Source organism: Chiroxiphia lanceolata, chromosome 28, assembly GCF_009829145.1.
Source record: "Chiroxiphia lanceolata isolate bChiLan1 chromosome 28, bChiLan1.pri, whole genome shotgun sequence".
NCBI classification, from domain to species: Eukaryota; Metazoa; Chordata; class Aves; order Passeriformes; family Pipridae; genus Chiroxiphia; species Chiroxiphia lanceolata.
Window position 1 is genome coordinate 2,807,601 of NC_045664.1, and position 22,119 is coordinate 2,829,719.

At 49.1% G+C, this 22,119-nt stretch overlaps 1 protein-coding gene across 1 annotated transcript in view; it reads right to left on the bottom strand.

Moving 5' to 3' along the window:
• DOCK5 (dedicator of cytokinesis 5) overlaps positions 1–13,705 on the bottom strand; it is an 84,381-nt gene extending 70,676 nt beyond the window's left edge. Inside the window, exon 1 of the mRNA XM_032712551.1 lies at positions 13,619–13,705. Coding sequence (XP_032568442.1) covers positions 13,619–13,661 — 43 coding nt within the window. The 5' untranslated portion in view covers positions 13,662–13,705. The remainder of the gene's footprint in view (positions 1–13,618) is intronic.
• Between the last annotated feature and the right edge of the window lie 8,414 nt (positions 13,706–22,119).

The window sequence follows — 22,119 nt, forward strand, 5'->3', positions numbered from 1 at the left end:
TTCACTTTGGAGTGATGATCCTGCTGCTTTTATCCTCCTGGATGAAAAGCAGCACTGAAGTCTAACAAATTTAATCTAAATAAAGAGGACTGAGGTGGAGAACGTGATCCAGAAGATGGGTTTGTTTCATGATGAGCACAACCAGAGGCAACATCTCATGGTAATTGGTTCACAGTCCTCCAAGATGGATGAGTGGGAAGTGTAAGACATGGAATCCACGAGGAGGGAAGGTCAGAGGAGTGAGCACTGGAGAAGGGCAGCAGATAACTTTATGACTGATGACAGCAGCCAGAGTCACGAGGTGGAGATAAGGAGCAATTCTCCTGCTTCAGGGCAGAAGGTGAGTCCTCAGAACGGATGGAGAAGGAGCTCCAGAGGCATTGCACAAGTGGGAGTTGGATGCTGGGTTCACCCAGAGCCATCTCCAAAAAACAGAGGGCAGAGGGAACCTGGCACAGCCTGGGCTCTCCAGGGCTCTGAGGGATCCCTGTGGAGAGCTGGAAGGTTCTCAGGAGGCCCAGTTTGGCAGCAGCACGATGGGAAGAGCAGGTTGAGCTGTGTCACTCCCCCCCAGTGGTAGGAAGACACCGGATTAATCCCAGCACACACATTCCTGATCCATGAGACACCACACAGAGGCACTGACACAGCACGAAGCCTCAGTGTTGTGCACGGGGCAGAAAAGGAGAAGTTCAATTATATTACAAATAAAAACCCCCAAACACACTCTAAAAACCCACAGAGCTTCACTTTTGGACAAAGAGTCCGGGGAGAAGCTTAAATTTGCAAGGGGTCTGTCAGCAGCTCACGGAGCCTGAGCTGGATCTCAGTGGAACCAGGGGGAGATCCAGCAGTTCCAGGGGAATGGCTTCCAACTGAGAGTAGGTTTGGATGGGATATGGGAAGAAATTCTTCCCTGGGAGGGTGGGGAGGTGCTGGGATGGGATTCCCAGAGAAGCTGTGGCTGCCCCATCCCTGGAAGTGCCCAAGGCCAGGTTGGAGCAACCTGGGCTAGTGGAAGGTGTCCCTGCCCATGGCAGGGGGTGGCACTGGATTGGCACTTTGAAGCCCATTCTAAACCAACCCATTTTATGATTCCCCTATAGTTTCATTCCCAGACCCATTTTACCCCCAGAATAACTCATTTTCAAGGCTGTCCCAAAAGCAAAGCTCAGCTAAAACGCCCAAACCCAGCGACCGAGGCAGGACCCGTCACATCCCATTTCGTGGGGATCTCAAAGCAGAATGAAAGGGAATCCTTCTCTCAATAAGTGCATTTGAAACCTGGATTATTGGCCTGAAAAGCACAGCCACTGCAAGATCCATTATCTCTTGACTCGGCTCAAACCAAACCCTCCCCCCCCTCCGCCCATCACAAAGACACGAGAACCACTTCCAAATGCCATGTCCCACTTCCCCCCAGCCTGCCCTCACACCATCTGATAGGAGAGGGCTGCCTTTGCTTCCTGGGAACAAAGACTCACATTCAGAGCTGTTGCAACAACCAGACTCCGTCTCATTCCATCTTTCAACCAAAAAGTCAACCCCCACTGCATGGAAACAGAAGCTCCCCTCCTTTTTATGCTGCCACAAGCCCGGATTAAAAAATGGCCTCGCTGCTGGACAGCCCCCTTTGGAGGAGCCTGGTATGTTCTCTGGTGCCAAGACAGCACCAAAAACACAGTGGCTTTATTTAAAAAACAAGGAACTGCCCAAGGAATTAATTCCGGACGGGAACAAAGGCTTTTTGATGTTTCGAGCGAAAAACGTTCTTGTAACTTCCCAGGAATTCGTGTCTGAAAAATTGAGAATAGAATAATTAAAGTTTAGATGTCAGGCTGCCTCTTCTTCGAAGAAAAAAAAAAAAAGTAAGTCATGGTTCAACTCTGGGAAAAACGTACATTTTATGACTGTTATTAAAAATATTCCCACTGCTGAAGGGTTGATGCTGAGATTCAGTCTCAATTTTACAAAGTCCCAAGTGGCTGCTCAGCATTTTGAACACAAGTAATCCAGAATAACAGGATTATGCAGTTGTAATTAACAGGCATCATTAGACTTCAGAGTCAAACCTCTGATGAGCTCGAGGTGGGACTATCCCTGCCCATGGCAGAGGGGGTGGAATGAGATGATCTTTAAGGTCCAACCCAGACCATTCCATGGTTCTGTGGTTTTATGACTTTTAACATCTTGTGTTTGTGTTGTTTCAGGCTGGTCTCACACACAGAAATATATTTTACTTGGTTTTAGCATTTTCAAGTGGGGTTGTCTTAAAAATGGGCATTAAATGAGAATGACACCACCTGCCTGTGCAGGAGGATGTGACGTGGCCTTTCCAATCTGGATTCTGTAACTCCTGGGTTTTAGATTCAGTTCTTGCTTTGGAGAGCCAAGAAAAAAGCAGGAGGAGCCACTGTCCTCCACATGCTTCCAACTCTTCCATTTCCAACCTCAGGCTATCCCAATAACCACCCCCAAAGGAGGGTGTTACTTGCCAGATAAGAGTTGATCAAAGTCTAATATTTTTCCTGAAAAATGGATTATCTTGGAGATGGGACAGGCAGAGAATCCCAGGTTTGCAGAGTCTGTCCTGCACAAACAATCTACATGAAACTAATTCCCAAATTTGGGCCTGGGGAAGGTTTTCAGCCATCATTATCTTTTGGTTAATCCTGTCTCTCTCTCTCCAGCACAGACTGGCTCAGATTCTGGACTCAGTTTAATCTCTTAAAGCCTGGATTGCTTTAGAAAAAACAACTCCCCAGGCCCAGCCCATGGGAATAGAGATGGCTCTGGAGGTTACACAAGGGCTCCCAGGGGCTGATTTAACAGGGGCAGCTCCACACCAATGCTCTGGAGCAGGAGGCAGCCCCAGCCACAAATCAGCCCAGGGATTTTAATTAGAGCTCCTCACATTCAAATCAGGCAAACTGAGACGATCCAGAACTGCTGAAGCAACAGACACGCTGATTACAAGGGGAAAAAAAAAATAAAGAGATAACACCCATATTTTCATGTCTGCAGAACTCCCATCAGTCATTTCCCCTCAAATATTTATCACCGAGTGTTTATAGCACAGGAGGGGTGTAAAAATAAAGGAGATTCGGTTCTCAGAGTGCATCTAAACTGCAAACAGGATGGAAAAACACATCCTAAACACACTGATTTGGGCAGCAGCAACAACAAGAGCACAGCAGGAGCTGTTTTGTGGGGTGGGAGCAGCCAAATTCCTGGGAACTGACCCCCCCACCAAAGTGTGTGGTTTAATTCCCATCCAGGTAACACACACAGATCTTTCTCACTGTGACATTTTCTTCACTGGGCTCTCTTCTTCTTTTCTTATTTTCACTCTAAAGGGCCCTTGGGGATTTGAAGCTCAGATAAGGAATTAATCTACATTAGCTGTCTCAGCTGATGTCTGCAGTGAGAGGGTGAGCTGTGAGCCAGGGCAGAAATAAGTCAGGGTGGGAGCCAACCTGCTCCTGAATATCCAGCACCCAACCAAACCTGGTGCTTGAGAAATTAAAAAAAAATAACCAAAAAAGCAGACCTGCAATTCCAGTCCCCTTGGAACATCATGAAAGTTCCCCACAGGTGGAAAAAAAAAAAAAAATCAAACAGCCTGGCCTCTCCTCTTGAAGATTTCGTAAACTTTTATCAGGTTGCTTTGATACATCTTTCTATTTAAGGTGTTCTTCGAGGTTCTGCCAAGAAAGGTTGGGCCAGATGATCCTTGAGGTCTGTTCCAAGCTGGAATTCTGTGCTTCTATGATTAATTAGGCTGTGGTTTAGAGGAATGCTTTAATTTTAGCTCCCAGTGCAGCCCAGCATCCAGCTACTTCCTGCCCCCAGTGAGAACAACGTCCCCCTAACTGTTCAAACACGACAAGGGAAGATGAAGAATGAAGTTTACCCCTGGTGTCAAGCAGTTTTTTAAGGCTGCCTGTGTTTCAGGTGTGGTTGATCCCAAACCAACCTGCAGTGTTCCTCCTGAGGGATGAACAGACCCTCCAGTTCCCAGCTGGAAGGTGCTCCTGGACCAAAGGCTTCCCAATTCAGCTTCCCTTCAGCAAGCTAAACCTCCTTCAGCCACCCTTCCAGAAACCAGTGCCACCCAACTGCAGTTCCTGAGGCTCACCCCGAGCAGGATGAAGTGGAAAAGTGCCCAAGATGTTCCTGCTGCTCCACCAACCCCAGAGCCTGGTGCTGCCAACAGCTGCATCTGTCACCAGCTCCAATCCCACAAAGCACATCCTCTGAGTGGCTCCTTCCCTCCTTCATTCCCCAGCACATCCATTCCCTGTGCCACACTGACCTTCCCAACACTCAGGACACCAGACCTGCTCCTCTCCATCTCCTGGGTGCCACCCTGACAGGGGGTTTGGAGACCCTGCTGGTTTAAAGGGTGTTTCCTCTGCAAGGTGCCCACCTTCCAAGCCCTGCAGCTTTATTCTGCCCCTTTGAAACCTGAGCAGCAACATCCAGCCTGAATAATTAGTGCTCTCCCAAAAATACATTTAAACATAGTCTTGTTCCTTAAAGAGATCCTTCTGACCCCATAAAATTGTTTCAACTACCACATGACCACAGAAATTAAGTTTTGCCACCGGTTTTAGAGGGCTCAGCCCCTGGTTTGTGTTCAGCCTGTTGGCATCACTGCAGTTCAGTGCTCCTAAAATATTGTGGTCCTTTCTTCTGTGCACTTTGGGCCAAGAGATTTGGAATAAAAGGGGCACAAAGCCACTCTTGGGGTTGATCTCTCCAAAAGAAGGGGTTCACAGAAGCACAGAAGTCACTGTTTCAATGAAATTTTCACACAGATTTGTAAAAGCCAAACCCCAACCCCATCCTGGATAAATTGGCCCCCTCAGCTGGTTCCCAACTTGAAGGCGTGTGGCACTTTCAAAGGAGTTAATTGAATTTGCCACCGGCTTGAAATTACTGCCCTAATTCCTACTGGGCAAAACATCAAAGGAAGTGGAATGAAAACTTGGAAATGCTACTGTGGAGAGCTGTAAGTGTTGCTATCTAATGAGTTCTGCTGTTTGCACACTCCAGAGGGAGGGAGGGGGGAGAGATGAGAGCTCTGAGGAGTTTGAGCACAGAGTCCAACTGCTCATGGGCTGCTCTGCACCATCAGGTTCACCTGAGTTAAAACTTCACCCTTGTGCCTTGTTGGCATCACACTCACACCTGGCACACTCACACCTGGCACACTCACACCTCCTCCTCCTCCTCCTGACACCCAACCCAAGCTGAGAGACCCACGGGGAATGTAAAGCTCAGGGGTCCCCACTTCACCAGCTGCAAATAAAACCCACCACAATTCCAGCAGAAATTTCCAACCAGTGTTCCCAGTGCTCCAACACCTTCCCCTCTCCATCCACGTGCTCAGGAGGAGGAACATGAGCTCTGCCACAACTGCAGGAGGAGAATTCACAGCTCAGCCCACTGCATTTGGAGAAACTGGGATGTGCTGCCAAGGAGTTTTCACCTCCACTGGATGAACCCTCTGTGCAAACCTGGAGCTCCCTGGTGCTGGCAGGGCTCCCACAAGGAGGATTTCTAACATGCACAACCCCAGGGATTTAATTTGGCCTCTGCACCTCCAGCTCTTCTCATTCAACACGGGCTTCACAACAAATTTACTCTCCTTAATGGCCTGTGGTTCACTGATTTGTGTGTGCAAAATGACACCAAAACTGGCACTGCAGTGGCACAGAAACTAGTTTGCAGCTTCTCCTTTCCAAAGCCCTTCAATCCCAAAGCATTTTTTCCCTTCCCACCTATCTCAGGTAACAAGAAAATGGCAAACAGGGGAATGGTGCTAAAATGAGGAGCAGGAAACGTTGACTGGAAGGAAAAAGCCCAACAAAAACATTGAACCCTTTGTTGTCCAAAAGAACAAACTACCCCCTAAATTGCAATAAGCAGATTAGTTTTAATTAAACTCCAGGAGATGCCAGGAGATGAAGAATCTGGAAACATTTGTGGCCTTCCCTTCATTTCTTAGAGCTACTTTATTCCTTTATATTAAGGAATAATGTAAAGCCCCCTGCAAAGCTCCATCTCTCTGCAGCTTGAAGCCCCCACTCCATCAGAGCAGTGAGGATGGAAGTGCTGCAAGAATAAGGCCTAAAAAGAAAAAAAAAAAAGAAAAAAAAAAGGCACTTTTACAGAACCAGCTGGCCACTACTTGCCTGTGACAGTCTGAACCACCCTCAGAACTTCAGTGCTCAAGTCATAAATGGGTTTATTACGCCAGAGGATCAAAGTACCAAGCTCCCCAAGAGCAGGAAACTTATCTCCACTGCACCCTCATGAACTTTTTGCCCAGATTCAGCACTTTGGTGAATGAATTCCGTTTTTATTGCAGCAACACCTCCGAAATAATCGAGTGTCAGTGACCAAAGAATGAATCTCCACTGAACAGCCACTCCTTTTTTTTTTTAGCTGCATTCTATGACAGGGGGCCAGACACCCTGAGAGCTCCAAGAGGCTGCCAGAGGAATTAATCCTTCAAACTCTGCTCCCCCCTCAGTTCCAAGGAGATCTCCCTGGGAGGTACAGCCTGTACTGCTCCAAAAAGACACTTTTTATCATTGAAGCCACTGGTCCAACTCACAAATCTGCAAAATCATCAGTTTTTTTGGAGGCAACCACGAACTGGCTGCCTGTGAAGCTGTTCAGTAATTCATATTTATGGCCTGGTTTTATTAGCACATGTTTCCTGGCAAATGCACCCAAATTCACTGCAGGATTTCAGGCATTATAAATTAAAAGCACTGGATTTGAAAGCATCACCTCATTCTGGTAGGAGGGGGATAAATGTGTTTATGACCTTGGGCTGAGGTGGTTTGAGGCTTGGCCATGGGGTGTCTTTAACGTGCTGGCACAAACAGGGCTTTATTTTCCTTCAGAGCACCAGTTGAGAGAAATGTCCTACCCCTCAAGGAAGCAAACTGAACAGCAAAAAAAGTGTTGATTTTCAAATTAAAGGAGCTTCAGCAAGTTTGAAAACAGAAGGGCTACAAATGAATGAATATCATCTGAACAATACACAAAGATTATTACACATTTACTGCTCATCTACATATTAAACAGATCAATAAGTTTTTCTTCCTCAGTTCAGGAGCTTTTATTCTTATTCTCTTCCTTTCTAGAGTTCCTATCTGCAGTTGTGCTGGCAAATACAAATACCCATGGCAAAAGAAAAACCCCAGAAATGATGAAGAGATTGGGGGGAAATTCAGCAGCAGTGGCACCCCCACTTTTGGGAAGGCTGGGCCTGAAGGTCTCCTGACACCTCAGAATGAAGAAGCCAAAATTAATCAGCAGCACAAAGCTCAGCCCAAACTCCAGAAGGCAACCACAAGTTCTGGAGACCTCAAGAGAGGATTTAGAGCCTCCAGAAAGGGATTTAGGACTGTTGAAGGTGAACCCTGAGATAATTCCTAAACATTCAAGGTGGACCCCCAGGAACTAAAGCACCCAGAAGTCACCAGACACTTGGAAAAAATACTTCTTTTCAAAGAAGGAATAAGATAAGGAGCCAGTTTATGAGTCTTGTTCGTGTCAGTGATGCCTTTGAAGTCCACAGGATTAGTTTCACAGGGGATGACTTAAAGAACAGAATGGAAATCACAAAAAATCAGAGCAGACAGACTGGATTAAAAAAAAATTGAAGGACTGTAGAAGCAACTTTCACATCAAACAAACTGCAGAGACAGCAACAAAAAGTCAGAAATTAATCAGAAATAAAATGTCACGATTACTTATAACACATATTTACAAATAATCTTCACAGTGTCACCTAGCTACTCCAAAGAGACAAAACTTTCTGGTCTCAGCAATGCCAAGAGTTTGCTTTTCCCTGCTGGAAATTTGCTCTCCTGTTTCTGTTCTATTTCTATCAACATGACAACTTTTTAGCCACAAATCATAATAAAGCAAATGGAGGGGAAAATGAGCAGTTCTAGGGTGTTTCTATCCAGAGGAAGATGCAGAAGGAAGGGGCTCCTCCATCCTTCTGGAGCCACCACAGTGGCCTGGAGTGCCAAGGCAGAGGGATCCTGCAGGAAGGGCAGGCCAGCAAGTCGAAACAAATGTGAATTTTGCTCTAATTTGACACACTGCACTCGTGTGAAACCCTTTGATCACACACTGTCTGTCCAGACAACCCCGCAGGTGGGTGGGACTGGAACAGGGAGCCAAGACCTGATGGCCCAGAAATGTTCCCAAATCAAAGCAGGACCAGAAATGCTCCCAAATCAAAGCAGGAGCAGGAAAATCTCCCTGTGCAGGACTCTGCCTTCCTCCCTGCCCCTTGGCATCTCCCCTCACAGAAATCACCCCCGGGGCTGGCAGGCACTGGGGCACACTTGAGACATTACTGGGGAAGACTGTTAATGGGATGGGAGAACCTGGAGTCTGTGGGATCATAAATTAGCCCATTATAAGTTGATTATAAACAAGCAATCAGAGCCCTTTTTTTGCTCCTTCCTGCAGGCAGGAGCTGCTGTGCTGAGCCAGGGCAGGGAGCTGACCCTCAGCTCAAAACCAGTTCAGAAAAGCAAGTGCTGGGTTTTCAGCCAGGGTGGTTTCCAGGGCACTGGAATGATGGAGCAGCTACAAGTGCTGTTCCTGAGACGTGAGGCAGCTGATTGGGACCAAAGCACCACGGGGGATTTGGACAAAGCAAACACTTCTCTGCCATGAGAACAGTCCCGTGCCCTGAGCAAGAAAAAGTGGGATGGGTTTGAGAGGCCACCAGCACCTGACAGAGGGAATTACCTGTCAGAGGTCCAGCATGATCATCTGCCTGCTCCTTCCCCAGCCTGACCACACCAGCTCTGGGAAACAGCCAAAAATACCCCAAAAATGAGGGTTGTAGAATCATCGAATATCCTGAGCTGGAAGGGACCCCCAAGGATCATCCAGTCCAACCCCTGGCCCTGCACAGACACCCCAAAATCCCACCCTGTCCCACAGAGAGTTGTCCAAACCCTCCTGGAGCTCTGGCAGCCTTGGGGCTGTGCCCACTGCCCTGGGGAGCCTGGGCAGTGCCCAACCATCCTCTGGGGGAAGAACCTTTTCCTAAAATCCAGCCTAACCCTGCCCTGGCACAGCTCCAGCCCTTCCCTCAGGGAATGGAACCTCCCAGTGCTTCCCACCATCTTCACCATCCCAACCACCTTCCCCAAAATCCAAACTCCTCTGGGCTTCACATCTCAAAGCTCTTCCTTCCAACAAAACTTCAGTGAATAATTCCTGATTCTGGAGGATCATATTTGTGCATTGACTGAGCAGATCAAGCTGCATTATTATGAACAAACACTTCCCATCCTGTTCCTGTCCTGCTGACTGTTGGTGACACATAAAGCACTTGTAGCTGCTCCATCATTCCAGTGCCCTGGAAACCACCCTGGCTGAAAACCCAGCACTTGCTTTTCTGAACTGGTTTTGAGCTGGGTCAGCTCCCTGCCCTGGCTCAGCACAGCAGCTCCTGCCTGCAGGAAGGAGCGAAACTTATAATGGGCTAATTTATGATTCCACAGACTCCAGGTTCTCTCATCCCATTAACAATCTTCCCCAGTCCACAAAGGCCACTTAGATGTTAAGAACGGCTGATGACTGATGACAGAATTGCTTTTAAAAACTCAAGTGTAGTACTTATAAGTTAGTTAATGCAAACCCATGTTACTGCCAGCAGAAAGGAAAGTAATTAGATTGTTGATTCCTTATGCTCTAATTTTAAAACAAGCAGATAATGAAAATTAAAAATCCCAGGGAGTAATTCAGGTGTTCTTTCCTTCAGAGGAAAGGAGTTTGGCTGAAAGGAGTTGGAGTGAAAGGCATTCTGCAAATGACAATTTATTTTTCAGAGAAACACTGGACAAGAACAGCTTATTTCCTTCAGTTTGGCCCCAAAACTAATCAGCTGCCAAAGAAGATGCACCAGGTAGCAACTTTGATTCCTAAATGAGGTGAGGGCTGTTGCAAGGAAGCTCATAAGACCCAGACAATCCTGTTGCTCAAAGAGACAAGATGCTGCCCATCAGCTGCTCCCTTCACGAGGCTGCTGCTTCCAAAGGCCCATCTGGCACTTGGGGGAAAATTCACTGCAAGTGAGAAGCTCTAAACCATTTGTCTCTCACCAAATCTCTCACATTTCCCTAAAAATGCTGCCACTGCCAACGTTGCACTCCCTGCTGTCTGCCATCCCAAACCTGGCCCATGTGCCACCTGTCTCAGCCCACTCTGCAGCTTTAACCAGTTCAGGGCAAAACTAAAAGGGCAGCAAATCAATTGGAACCCACCATCCAGGAATCTGTAAAATACAATCCAGGACATAAACCATTCTGAAGTGCAAAAAAAAAAAAAAAAAACCACCAAAAAAACCCCTCAGACAAGTGACATTGAATCACATTGTTCACTTCTGGGAATTTCTGATTGCACTGGCATGACTTCCAGGGCTGGGTTTAAAATAAATGCAAGCAGTTCTACAGCAGAAATCACCAACAAGCACAATGGGGTGGGGTCTTTCATAGAATCCCAGAATATTTAGGGTTGGGAGGGCCCTCTGGAGATCACCCAGCCCAAACCCCCTGCCCAGGTGACACAGGGACATGTCCAGGTGGGTTTGGGATGTCTCCAGAGAGGATGGGTTTGGGATGTCTCCAGAGACTCCACACCCTCCCTGGGCAGCTGTTCCAGGGCTCTGCCACCTCCATGGAAAGAAGTTCTGCCTCCTGTTGAGGTGGAACTTGTGTTTTAATTTATCCTTGTCCTGTCACTGGGCACCACTGAACAGAGCCTGGCACCATCCTGACACCCCCTGGAGATATTTATATGGATTGATAAGATTCCCCTCCCAGTCTTTTCTTTCTGGAAAGAATGAAGTTGTGTTTTCACCCTTCCCAACTGGGTGGAAGTTGTTACCATCCCACGGGCTGTATCACACAACCCAGGGCATTCCCACCTCAAGGACTGGCACTAACAGGCCCCTGGGGTAACAATTAACAGGCCAAGAAGGTCAAACTTCCCTCTGAATATTCATCAACTCCTTCAAAGTGGTGAGAATGGATCCCTCCAGCAAGCACAGGACACACCTGTGGATCAGCAACTGTCCAGCCTGCAAACACCACACTGATTCCATCAATGCCATGTGTCCAAAACAGCCTGACAGAGCCAGGCACTGCAGGAATTATTCTCTTTGCTGCCTGGGGAGCAACCTCAGCAGTGAAAACACCAGAGCTGCAGCCTTACAGACCCAGGGAGAGCAGCATCCTGGCAGGGAACACATCCCATCCATCCACTAACAGGTCCCTGGGGTAACAATTAACAGCCCAAGGAGCTCAGACTTCCCTCTGAATCCTCAACTCCTTCCAAGTGAGCCCCAAACTGGTGAGAACAGATGCCTTGAGCACAGCACAGGACACACTTGTGGATCAGCAACTGTCCAGCCTGCAAACACCACACTGATTCCGTCAGTGCCACGTGTCCAACACGGCCTGACAGAGCCAGGCACTGCAGGAATTATTCTCTTTGCTGCCTGGGGAGCAACCTCAGCAGTGAAAACACCAGAGCTGCAGCCTTACAGACCCGGGGAGAGCAGCATCCCAGGGAACACATCCCATCCCATCCCATCCCACGCTTCTGGAGTGCAAGCAGGAGGCAAGAGGCAGTTTTTCCCTCCACCCTGCTTATGAGCCAGTGCCCTTTTGTGGGAGAGGAGCTGTCACAACCAGCAGCTGGCTCAGGGCAGCACAAAAAAAAAAACTCCCCCCGGAAGCTAATAAAAAGGAAGAGGAGTGCCTCTGATTCATCCCACTGCCCAAGGCCATGCTGGGCTGGAGAACAGCCCTGCTCAGAGGTGTGCTTGGAAAAACCCCCAGCACGATCCAGCAGAGCCAAACAAACCAGCAGGACAGAGTTTACCTGATTACAACAGCAAAGTTTGGAAGCTGCAGATGCTGGGAGTCATCTCCCCGAGCCACACACACACAGTCTGCCACAGAGAAACCCTGTGGGCTGTTCCCTACACAGCAAGAAGCAAAGTTCAGGGTGTACAACCTTCCACACCCTCCCAGTTACCTGGAGAAAGTAGATAAGGCTGTGCTGGGTGGAAGATCTCTGCAGCTTTAGCCCTGAGAGAAGGGAGCTGCCTCCCTGCAAAGCCCCTTGGAAAGCAGGAGGTAACTTCCACTCCAGTTCACTCGCTGAAAATCGTGCAAGATGAAGGTTTTTCACCTTCAAACTCCCGGACTGAACAACCTCAAGGGAGTTCAGGGAATGACCACTTTGCAAGCATGACATTACTAATTTTTTTTCCTCACATCCAGAAATCCACTGCTGAGCACAGAAGTGGCAGAGAAGATCACCCTTCATTAAAGCAAACGACCAGAAGCTGTTTCTGTCATTAGTGGTTTCCTGTCGAGTGTTCTCTGCCCAACTCTCACCAGCCAACCTCAAAACTGCGGGTTTCAATTTGTCAAACTCTCAAGAAAAGCAGAACTTTATCAGCAACCCCGGGGGTTATTTCCTCCTAGAGAAAAACGAGCCAGCACCAAACAATCTCCTTTTAAACATCAAGGGGGACAGGGCAGAGTGTTAATAAATTATCATGGAATCCTGAAATGGTTTGGGTTGGAAGGGACCTTAAATCCCATCCAGTGCCACCCCCTGCCATGGGCAGGGACACCTTCCACCAGCCCAGGTTGCTCCAACCTGGCCTTGGACACTTCCAGCCCAGCTTTCACCACTCCTCACCCTCTGTCAGGATTCCCAGCCCCTGGCAAAGGTGTCACCCACAACCCTAAATTTGGCCCTTACAACCTCCTTATCCTGCCACCAACCTCTCGGAGCCACATCCCTTGGGGACAGCAGGAGGCGTTTTTAGCGCCCTGCCGGAGCCCTCCCCGGTGGAAATCCGGGTGGAGAGGCAAAATTCCAGCGGCCAGCCCGGAACTCGAGGGATTCCCGGAGCTGCCCGGGTGCGAGCTGAGTGAGCACACACCTCCATGCCATCCCTAAGGATTCGGGGAGCGAACACCTTGGGAATGGCAAAGAACCACCGAAGCGCGCAGGGGGATGCCCGGACAGGGGATGGGATGGGATGGGATGGGATGGGAAGGGAAGGGAAGGGAAGGTTTGGGAAGGTTTGGGAAGGTTTGGGAAGGTTTGGGAAGGTTTGGGAAGGTTTGGGAAGGTTTGGGAAGGTTTGGGAAGGTTTGGGAAGGTTTGGGAAGGGAAGGGAAGGTTTGGGAAGGTTTGGGAAGGTTTGGGAAGGGAAGGTTTGGGAAGGGAAGGGAAGGGAAGGTTTGGGAAGGGAAGGGAAGGGAAGGTTTGGGAAGGGAAGGGAAGGGAAGGTTTGGGAAGGGAAGGGAAGGGAAGGGAAGGTTTGGGAAGGTTTGGGAAGGGAAGGGAAGGTTTGGGAAGGGAAGGTTTGGGAAGGTTTGGGAAGGTTTGGGAAGGTTTGGGAAGGTTTGGGAAGGTTTGGGAAGGTTTGGGAAGGTTTGGGAAGGTTTGGGAAGGTTTGGGAAGGGAAGGGAAGGGAAGGGAAGGGAAGGGAAGGGAAGGGAAGGGAAGGGAAGGGAAGGTCCCGGCTGGCACTCACCGACCCCGTACTTCTCCCGCTTGGTGGGGATCCAGCGGGCCATGCCGGCGGCTTTCCCAGCGCTGGGCTGGGCTCGGGGGGCTCGGGGGGTCTCGGTCACCGCAGCCCCTCGCCCGCCACCTCCCCGCGCTGCTGCTGTCGGGGGCGCGACACCCCGGGCTGCTCCTCCATGCTCCGAAACGCTCCCGAACTTGTGTGCACCAAAAAAAAAAAACAAACCAGGAAAAACTACCCGGCAAACGCCCAACTTTGCTGCCTCCCCCGCTGCGCCCGGAGCAGGGGAGGGAGGAGGAAGAAAGAGGAGGAGGAGGAGGAGGAGAAAGAGGAGGTGGCTCCTCTCCCCGCCCCGCCGGGCATCACCTGCCCCCCGCACGGCACCGCCCCGGGCTGCGGGACACGGCGGGGAAGGTCGGGAAAGGCCGGATAAATCCCCCGGGGAGAGGCAGGGCAGGGCGGGGAGTGGCTGCAGGGGAGCATCCGATGTGGAGGGGCGCGGAAAAAGCCCCCCCCGTCAGCCCCAATTCGGGGTTTTTGGCACGGGATCGGCCGTGGGTTGGAGATCAGGAAAAGGGTTTTCCCGGGCAGCGGTGGCAGCACAAAGTCTGGAAAAAAGCGTTTGGGAAACGTCTGGGGGGATTTTTGGGGGGGGGGGGGGGCCTGTGCGGGGCCGGGAGTTGGACTCGGTGATCCTCGTGGGTCCCTCCCAGCTCGGGATATTCTGTGATCCCACAGAAAGCAGGGCACGGTTTGGGTTGGAAGGGACCTTAAAGCCCCTCTCGTTGCACCCCCTGCCCCGGGCAGGGCCACCTTCCACCGCACCGGCTCGCTCCGGGGCTGCTCCGTTTTTTCGAAGTAATTCATTAATAGCTAAGAAAACAAAGGGGTTGCTTCAGAAGCACTCCAGGAATCTGGGAAGCGCTCCCAGGGCTGCGCTTTGCGGGAGACTCGATGTTCCAGAGCCCGACTTGGCGCTCGGCGACGTCGAACATCCCCCTTTTCCCTGCGGTGCCGGGAGCTGGGACACGGTGAAGGATTTCCAGGTGGATTCCAGGGACCAGCTGGGCATCACCTGGGGCCTGCAGGACCGGGCTGGAGCTCGGGGCAGAGCCAGCCCGGCTCTGGATCTCTTGCTGTGGCTACTAAGAGACATGTTATTAGGGTTGAACCTTGAAGGACTTCTGGAAATCAGGAATGAAATGGGGCTGAGCCTAGTTTAATTGAAATTGCAGTTGCCAGTAGTATGCACGATGCAGGGTGGGTTAATTGGGTGATGTCTCACTGCCAGAAAATCATGCATTGGTCATGCTAGAGAATAGGAGTAGTGTTGATGCAGCTGCTTGAATTAGGAAGTATTTGGTAGAAGCTTCAACAGCTCGTGGATGATGGCTCTTGGAGATGAAAGGAAGAATAGCCAAGGTGTTAATCTCTAGGCCGACCCATGCTGTCATCCAGTGGTTACTTGAGATTGTAATAGTGGTTCCTAGGAGTCAACTTGCTGTGGGGATTAATTTAGCTTGGGGATTCGTTAGTAGGGGAAGGAGTTGAACCATCATTTTTGGGGTATGGGCCTGATAGCTTAATTAGCTGACCTTATTAGAAAATAATATAAAGGGAGTATGAAGGATTTGGATTCCTTTTGTGCAGGTTCAATTCCTGCTTTTCTAAGTTTAGGAAATGAGAGGGTTGGTATACCTCTGTGTTCACTTTATCATAGTGATCCTTTTGAATTCAGGCATGTTGGCTGTGGGGGCAGATTCCTGGGAGAGGGATGCTCAGGAACACCCCCTCACACCCTGGATGGAGCAAATCCTGGTGGCAGGTTGTCCAGCCAGCATTAGGGGACATCCAGCTTCTCATCATCTCTCTGGAGCCACAAGTCACTGGATCTGGTTTTTATTAGAGCCTCCAGAATCATGGGTTGGGTTGGGTTGGGTTGGGAGGGACCTTAAATATCACCCAGTTCCACCCCCCTGCCATGGGCAGGACACCTTCCCTGTCTGGGGAAAGCAGTGACAACCAGGATAATTCAGAGTATTTTAACACCCACCCACCTGTTTCCTTGCACTGAAGCGTGAAAATCTGGGGAGAGGATATTTTTTATCATTTTCCATCCCGAGTGAGAGGCACTGGGGAGTGTTACTGCTCAGCTCTTGGGGTGCCCTGGGCAGATCCCTTTGGATCCCTCACCCCCCCAGCCTTGCATGACCAGCACAGTTTTCCACACCGTGTCCTCTCCCCCCTGTGTTTCCAGTAAGTTTATTTTCCTTGATCTTCTCTGGTGCCTCTGAGGGGCAGAGCAATATAAATAAGGATTAATTACGGGTAATTTGCTGTAACAAGTAAACTTGGCCTTTGCCAGCAGAAAGTTGCACTCAAGGACACTGGATATCACAATTACCACAGTCTCAGTGTACAGTACACTGGGTTTTTTTAACAATACCGAGTGATCTGTCATCTCTCAAGAACGTGTGGCCCATGAATTTGTCACACACAGGGTGTTACTCACCCATCACGTTCCACCCAGTTTCCAGCAGACAGCCCAGCCCTTCCCTAAAAATGATGTTTGGATCTCCTGGCAGAGCTGAGATGCTCCCAGATGTGCTGGGATGTGTGTGCACATCTGGACCCCCAGAGGTTCAACGGGCTCTTTGAAAGCTCAAACAGCACCTTCAGAGGGTGTCAGGGACAAAAAGCACCTTCAGAGGGTGTCAGGGACAAAAACACCTTCAGAGGGTGTCAGGACAGGACACGGGGAAAGAAAGAAAAGATTTGCAAGCTGGAACTGGTTAACTAATTTGTTATTTATAAAACACTAACTCACCACAGCCAGCCCTGCTCAGATGTTGTGCTGGCACAGAAAATCAGGGGGTTTTTGTGCCCAAAACCCTCCAGTTCCTCTGGTTAAAGGTTGAATGGGGCCACTAAAGGGAGTCCCTGTGTTTCTGGGCAGGGCTGAGGGCTCTCAGGGAGCACACAGCACATGGCATGGGGGAATCCAAGGCTTGAGAAGAGGAAATATTTATGCATTTTGCAAATGCTTTTGTGCTGGAAGATCCACGCAGAGCCCGTTTGTGGAAACTTAATTTTGTTTCAGTTTAAATGTATCGTTAAAGTGCTTTGAAACTTGAGCAGAAGGAGCAGTGGCTGGGCTGTCAAGGCAGTTAATCATGATAGTTGTTGCAGGGCTGATCTTGGAGCACCTGGATTGACAAATGCTCCCTGCTGCCACTGGGATATGGCTTTTCTGGGCCCTTTGTGCAGAGTATGGCAACAGGAGGTGCAGAGGAGACTGGGGTTTTGGTGTTATCCTGCATTGCCTTCCATCCAGGGAACACTCCATCCACCATTCCATCCACCCCTCTATCCAGGGAACACTCCATTCAGGGAACACTCCATCCACCCCTCCATCCAGGGAACACTCTTTCCACCATTCCATCCTCCCCTCCATCCAGGGAACACTCTTTCCACCATTCCATCCACCCCTCCATCCAGGGAACACTCCATCCACCCCTCTATCCAGGGAACACTCCATCCACCATTCCATCCAGGGAACACTCCATCCACCATTCTATTCACTCCTCCATCCAGGGAACACTCCATCCACCCCTCCATCCAGGGAACACTCCATCCAGGGAACACTCCATCCACTACTCCATCCAGGGAACACTCCATCCACCATTCCATCCACCCCTCTATCCAGGGAACACTCCATCCACCATTCCATCCACCCCTCTATCCAGGGAACACTCCATCCACCATTCCATCCACCCCTCTCTCCAGGGAACACTCCATCCACCCCTCCATCCAGGGAGCACTCCATCCACCATTCCATTCACTCCTCCATCCAGGGAACACTCCACCCAGGGAACACTCCACCCACCCCTCCAGAGCTGCTCTAACACCACCTGAAGTGCTGCTCTTGTGCAAGCTTCAGTGCTTCGAGTGAAACGTTCCTTGCTGAAATTCCAGGTGTGCTGACCCCCCAAAATCAGTTCCAATTCCCCTCCTCAGCAAGAGAAAACCGGCTGCTGCTTCTCTGAGCAAGACAGTTTCCCTTTCTCCCCCTTTCACCTCCCTTTTGGCCCTGGATTTGTGTGGCCTCATCCCAAATAAAGAGGAGGAGCAGCTTTTGGTGAGTGGTACCTTGGAGATGACAAGACTGGGGAGCACAATCCCGGGCCAGATTATTCAAGAAGAGAAGTTTTCTGCCGAGTTTTTGTGAATTCTGGCTGAGGGGTCTCCCATCAGGAGTGGAAATGAGAGCCCAGAACCTTGATTTTCCTTTGGGATCCTGAGCTGGGCCAGTTTTTTCCAACCCAGGGAAAAACCAAATTCTTGGCAGCGAATGAAAACCAGAGCAAAGCATGAAAAGAGAGACAAGTAGCAACTGGAGAGGCTGGTTTTAAGGAGGGAAAGGTGGTGGATGTCTCATTAAATATAATGATTTGCAAATGTCAGGGGCACGTGAAGGAAGTAAGCCCAGCCCTCACTGAAAGTAGGTTTGTTTCAGAAAGGCTTTTATTTAATTTTATATCACCAAATACAGGTTTCTCTTCTCTTTTTCTATTTTTACTGCTCATGTTGATTGATTGTGAACAGGCTGGACCCTGTTCTTCTCTACCCTGAGCAGGATAAATAGTTAAATTCTAAGTGTAACTCTTAACCACATCAAACCCACGATTCAGGGGTCACGGTGCAGATCAAGAGCTGGAGAGAATTTGGGTGACTAAGGTTCATGCACTAAAAATCCCATTTCTCCTGGGTCTTTTATAGCTGAAAGGGAAGCATCTTTACGGATATTCAGAGCGCTGAAACAAAAGCTTTCTCTAAATTTAACATTTCAAAAGGTGAAGTTAAGAGTCGTTCGAGATTCTCGAGTCTCGTTGAAGTCGCGTTTCTTTATTTTTGTGGCAGAACCGAAGTTCAAGAAACGGAATTCGAGTGCCCTCCTGTGTCCAGATAAGAACTGCAAGGATTAAAGTTTCACCGAACCGAAAATAAAGAAAATAAAAAGGATTTTCCTGGGAAAACACTTAAGAAGTGTTGCAGTCACCAGCCTGGATCCTGTCGAGCCGGGTTCTGTGTTTACACCACTTTAATAAGGAAATATAAATACCTAAAGAAATAAATCAACCAGTTTCCATTAAAGCAAGAGAAAGGACGTGGAAACTGTGGAGAGAAAAAAAAAATAAATACTAAAACCAACTAAAAACTACAAGTAAAGCCATCTGCTCATTAATTTAATCAGTCAATCCCTCTAGAAGATGAATGATCAGGGCTGGTAAGAAGTGGACTCTTAATTTTCAACCACCTGCACAATCCATAAATAAAAAGCAGCAGAGTAGGGTAAATAAGCAATTAAATATGCAAATACCTGCAGCACAAATAGGAGTAAACAGTGGGGTTTTCCATCTGCCTGGGCATGTTTTGACATGGAACAATATTTAACATATTATCTGAAAATCTTGTGGCCCAGCTACGTTAGATCTGAATATTTCACTGCGTGTTTTTTGTTACCCAAAGGAGGCAAATATTTGTATAATAATGTCAGTTTTGTCCCTTAATTCTCATTACCCTCTTGTCAGTTCTCGAGTAATTACTGGGGAGAGAAATGTTTTGTGGAAATTTATGGCTGATAAAATACTTAATTTCAATGTTAAGGTACTGGGGGGGGGTTATTATGTTATATTGCTCCTGTTTACCTTGGAAAATTCGACTGGTTTTATAATCAGTGACACACAACAGAGCTCAGCTGATCTCCTGCTGGAAGGATAAACTCTGCCATCGCTGCTCTTGGGGCATTTTTCAGTGACCCACGAGAGACATTTCCCTGGGAAAGGCTGAAGGGTAAAGGGAAAGGTGAGGGAATACAGAATTGCTGGCTGGAAATTGGGTTTAGCACTTGAAAACCAAAAGGTGTTTGGCCAACACTGGAGGAGCTGAGGGATGGGCAGGAGCAACGCTCAGGATAACGAGATGAAAAATTCAGCCAGGTTTTTGGTGTTTTAGCCAAAAACTCTGCTTATTTACACCAGTAGGAACCCAGTTTTCCCAGTCTCCCTTATTCCTGCCCCTCTGCTCCTACGGATGGAGCCACCATGGCACAGCTGCACCAAAGCAAGACCTGCAAACTCAGAATTTATGTTGTGGCTTTGTGCTCCTGCTCCTCCCTCCTCACCCAGATCATAGACTCATAGAATCACAGAATCACAGAATCAGCTGGGTTGGAAGGGACCTCCAAGATCATCAAGTCCAACCCTTGATCCAACCCCGCTGTGGTTCCCAGCCCATGGCACTGATGCCACATCCAGTCTCACCTTAAAAACCTCCAGGGATGGAGAATCCACCCCTTCCCTGGGCAGCCCATTCCAAGGGCTGAGCACCCTCTCTGCAAAGAAATTCTTCCTAATCTCCAACCTGACCCTCCCCTGGCACAGCTGAAGCCCGAGCCCTCTTGTCTTGCTGATGGTTGGGTGGGCAAAGAGACCAACCCCCAGCTGGCTCCCCCCTCCTGTCAGGGAGTTGCAGAGAGTGAGGAGGTCTCCCCTGAGCCTCCTCTTCTCCAGGCTGAACAGCCCCAGCTCCCTCAGCCTCTCCTCACAGCACTTGTGCTCCAGTCCCTTCCCCAGCCTCGTTGCTCTTCTCTGCACCTGCTCCAGCCCCTCAATGTCCTTCCTGAGCTGAGGGCCCAGAACTGGACACAGCACTCCAGGGGTGGCCTCACCAGCGCTGAGTCCAGGGGAGGAATCACTTCCTTGGCCCTGTTGGCCACACTGTTCCTGAGCCAGGCCAGGATCCATTGGCCTTCTTGTCCCCCTGGGCACACTCTGGCTCCTGTTCAGCTCCCTGTCCATCCCAAATCCCTGCTCCCTCCCTGCCTGGCTGCTCTCCAGCCCCTCTGGCCCAGCCTGGAGCTGCCGGGGGTTGTTGTGGCCAAAGTTCAGGACCCGGCCCTTGGCCTGGTTGAACCTCATCCCCTTGGAATCAGCCCATGGATCCAACCTGCCCAGGTCCCTCTGCAGAGCCCTCCTGCCCTCCAGCTGATCCACACTCCCCCCCAGCTTGGTGTCATCTGCAAACTTGCTGATGAACAGCAGGAAGCCCTGGCAGGCATTTTCATTAGGAATCACTGGCTAATTCCAAAGTGCCTGTGAGGAGGAGCCCCTGGCAGTGTCCATCCATCACAGCTGAGCCCTGGCTATCGACTATTTGATATTTAATGCAGCTCTTACATCTTTAATGTCTGAAGAGCTTCTTCCCGAAAGTGTCCTCAGCAGGGGTGGGGGGTGTGGTCAGATTTAATCACCATTTCCAAGGCTGGAAATGAGCTCCCAGTAATTCTTAGGAGTTGTTGTCTTCAGCAGGCTGCAATGGATGATTCCCTTTTTTTAAAAGCACTATTTGTTTGCTTCCTGTGCTCCTGGGAAGTTTAGATATGACAAGTGTTCCTATAAAATTCAGTGTTCCTGTAAAATTCAGTGTTACTATAAAATTTAATGTTACTATAAAATTAAGGCCCTGATTTTGGCAGGTCAGGGGAGCAGAAAGCCAAACCCAGCTCTTTAAACTGGAAGCTTGTTACATGGAATCAGTCATGGAATGGTTTGGGTTGAAAGGGACTTTAAAAATCATCCAGTTCCCCCCCCTGCCATGGGCTGGGACACCTTCCACTGGACCAGGTTGCTCCAAATCCAACCTGGCCTTGGACACTTCCAGGGATGGGGCAGCCACAGCTTCTCTGGGAATTCCATCCCAGCCCCTCCCCACCCTCACAGGGAGGAATTCCTTCCCAATATCCCATCTAAACCTTCCCTCCTCCATCTCAAGCCCATTCCCCCTCATCCTGTCCCTCCATTCCCTTGTCCCAAGTCCCTCTCCAGCCAAGAAGGAGCCCCATGGAGGAGTAGAGTGTTTTTCCTAAGGAATTCCAGTGCCTTTTATAACAAACAGGATGACTCTGCCTTGGTTCAGAAGTTGCTTCTTCCCAAAAAGAATTCCCAGGCATTTGGTTTGGGATGGGGAGATGTGGATCCAGATCAGAGAGTGGCACCAGTGCCAGGATCTGACTCTGATCTCCCAGGAATTATGATTATTTCTCACAGGAACTATAATTATTTCTCACAGGAATTATAATTCTTTCTCAAATGACAAAGCAATGCTGACAAAAAGGAAAATAAAATCAAGACCTTAGAACTGCTGAGCTCCAGCTGACACTGAATGCTGCAGTTTCTAGACAATAAAGGACCAAAGAATCCCTCAATTTAATACCCACACACACATTTTATGGCTCAGACTCATCTCCACTTAGTGTGGAGCTTTAAAGCTCTGACTGTGCTTTATTTGGTTGCAAACAATTAATGGTTCTGCTCAATTCTTCCCAAGCTTTAATGTGCAGTTTAAGGGCTCTGGATGCAGTTTGTTGCATCCTCACTAAGGACAAACCCCCCTGTATTTACTTGCAGGGTTTGATTTATTTGCAGAAGCAGCTTAGAGATCTTTGT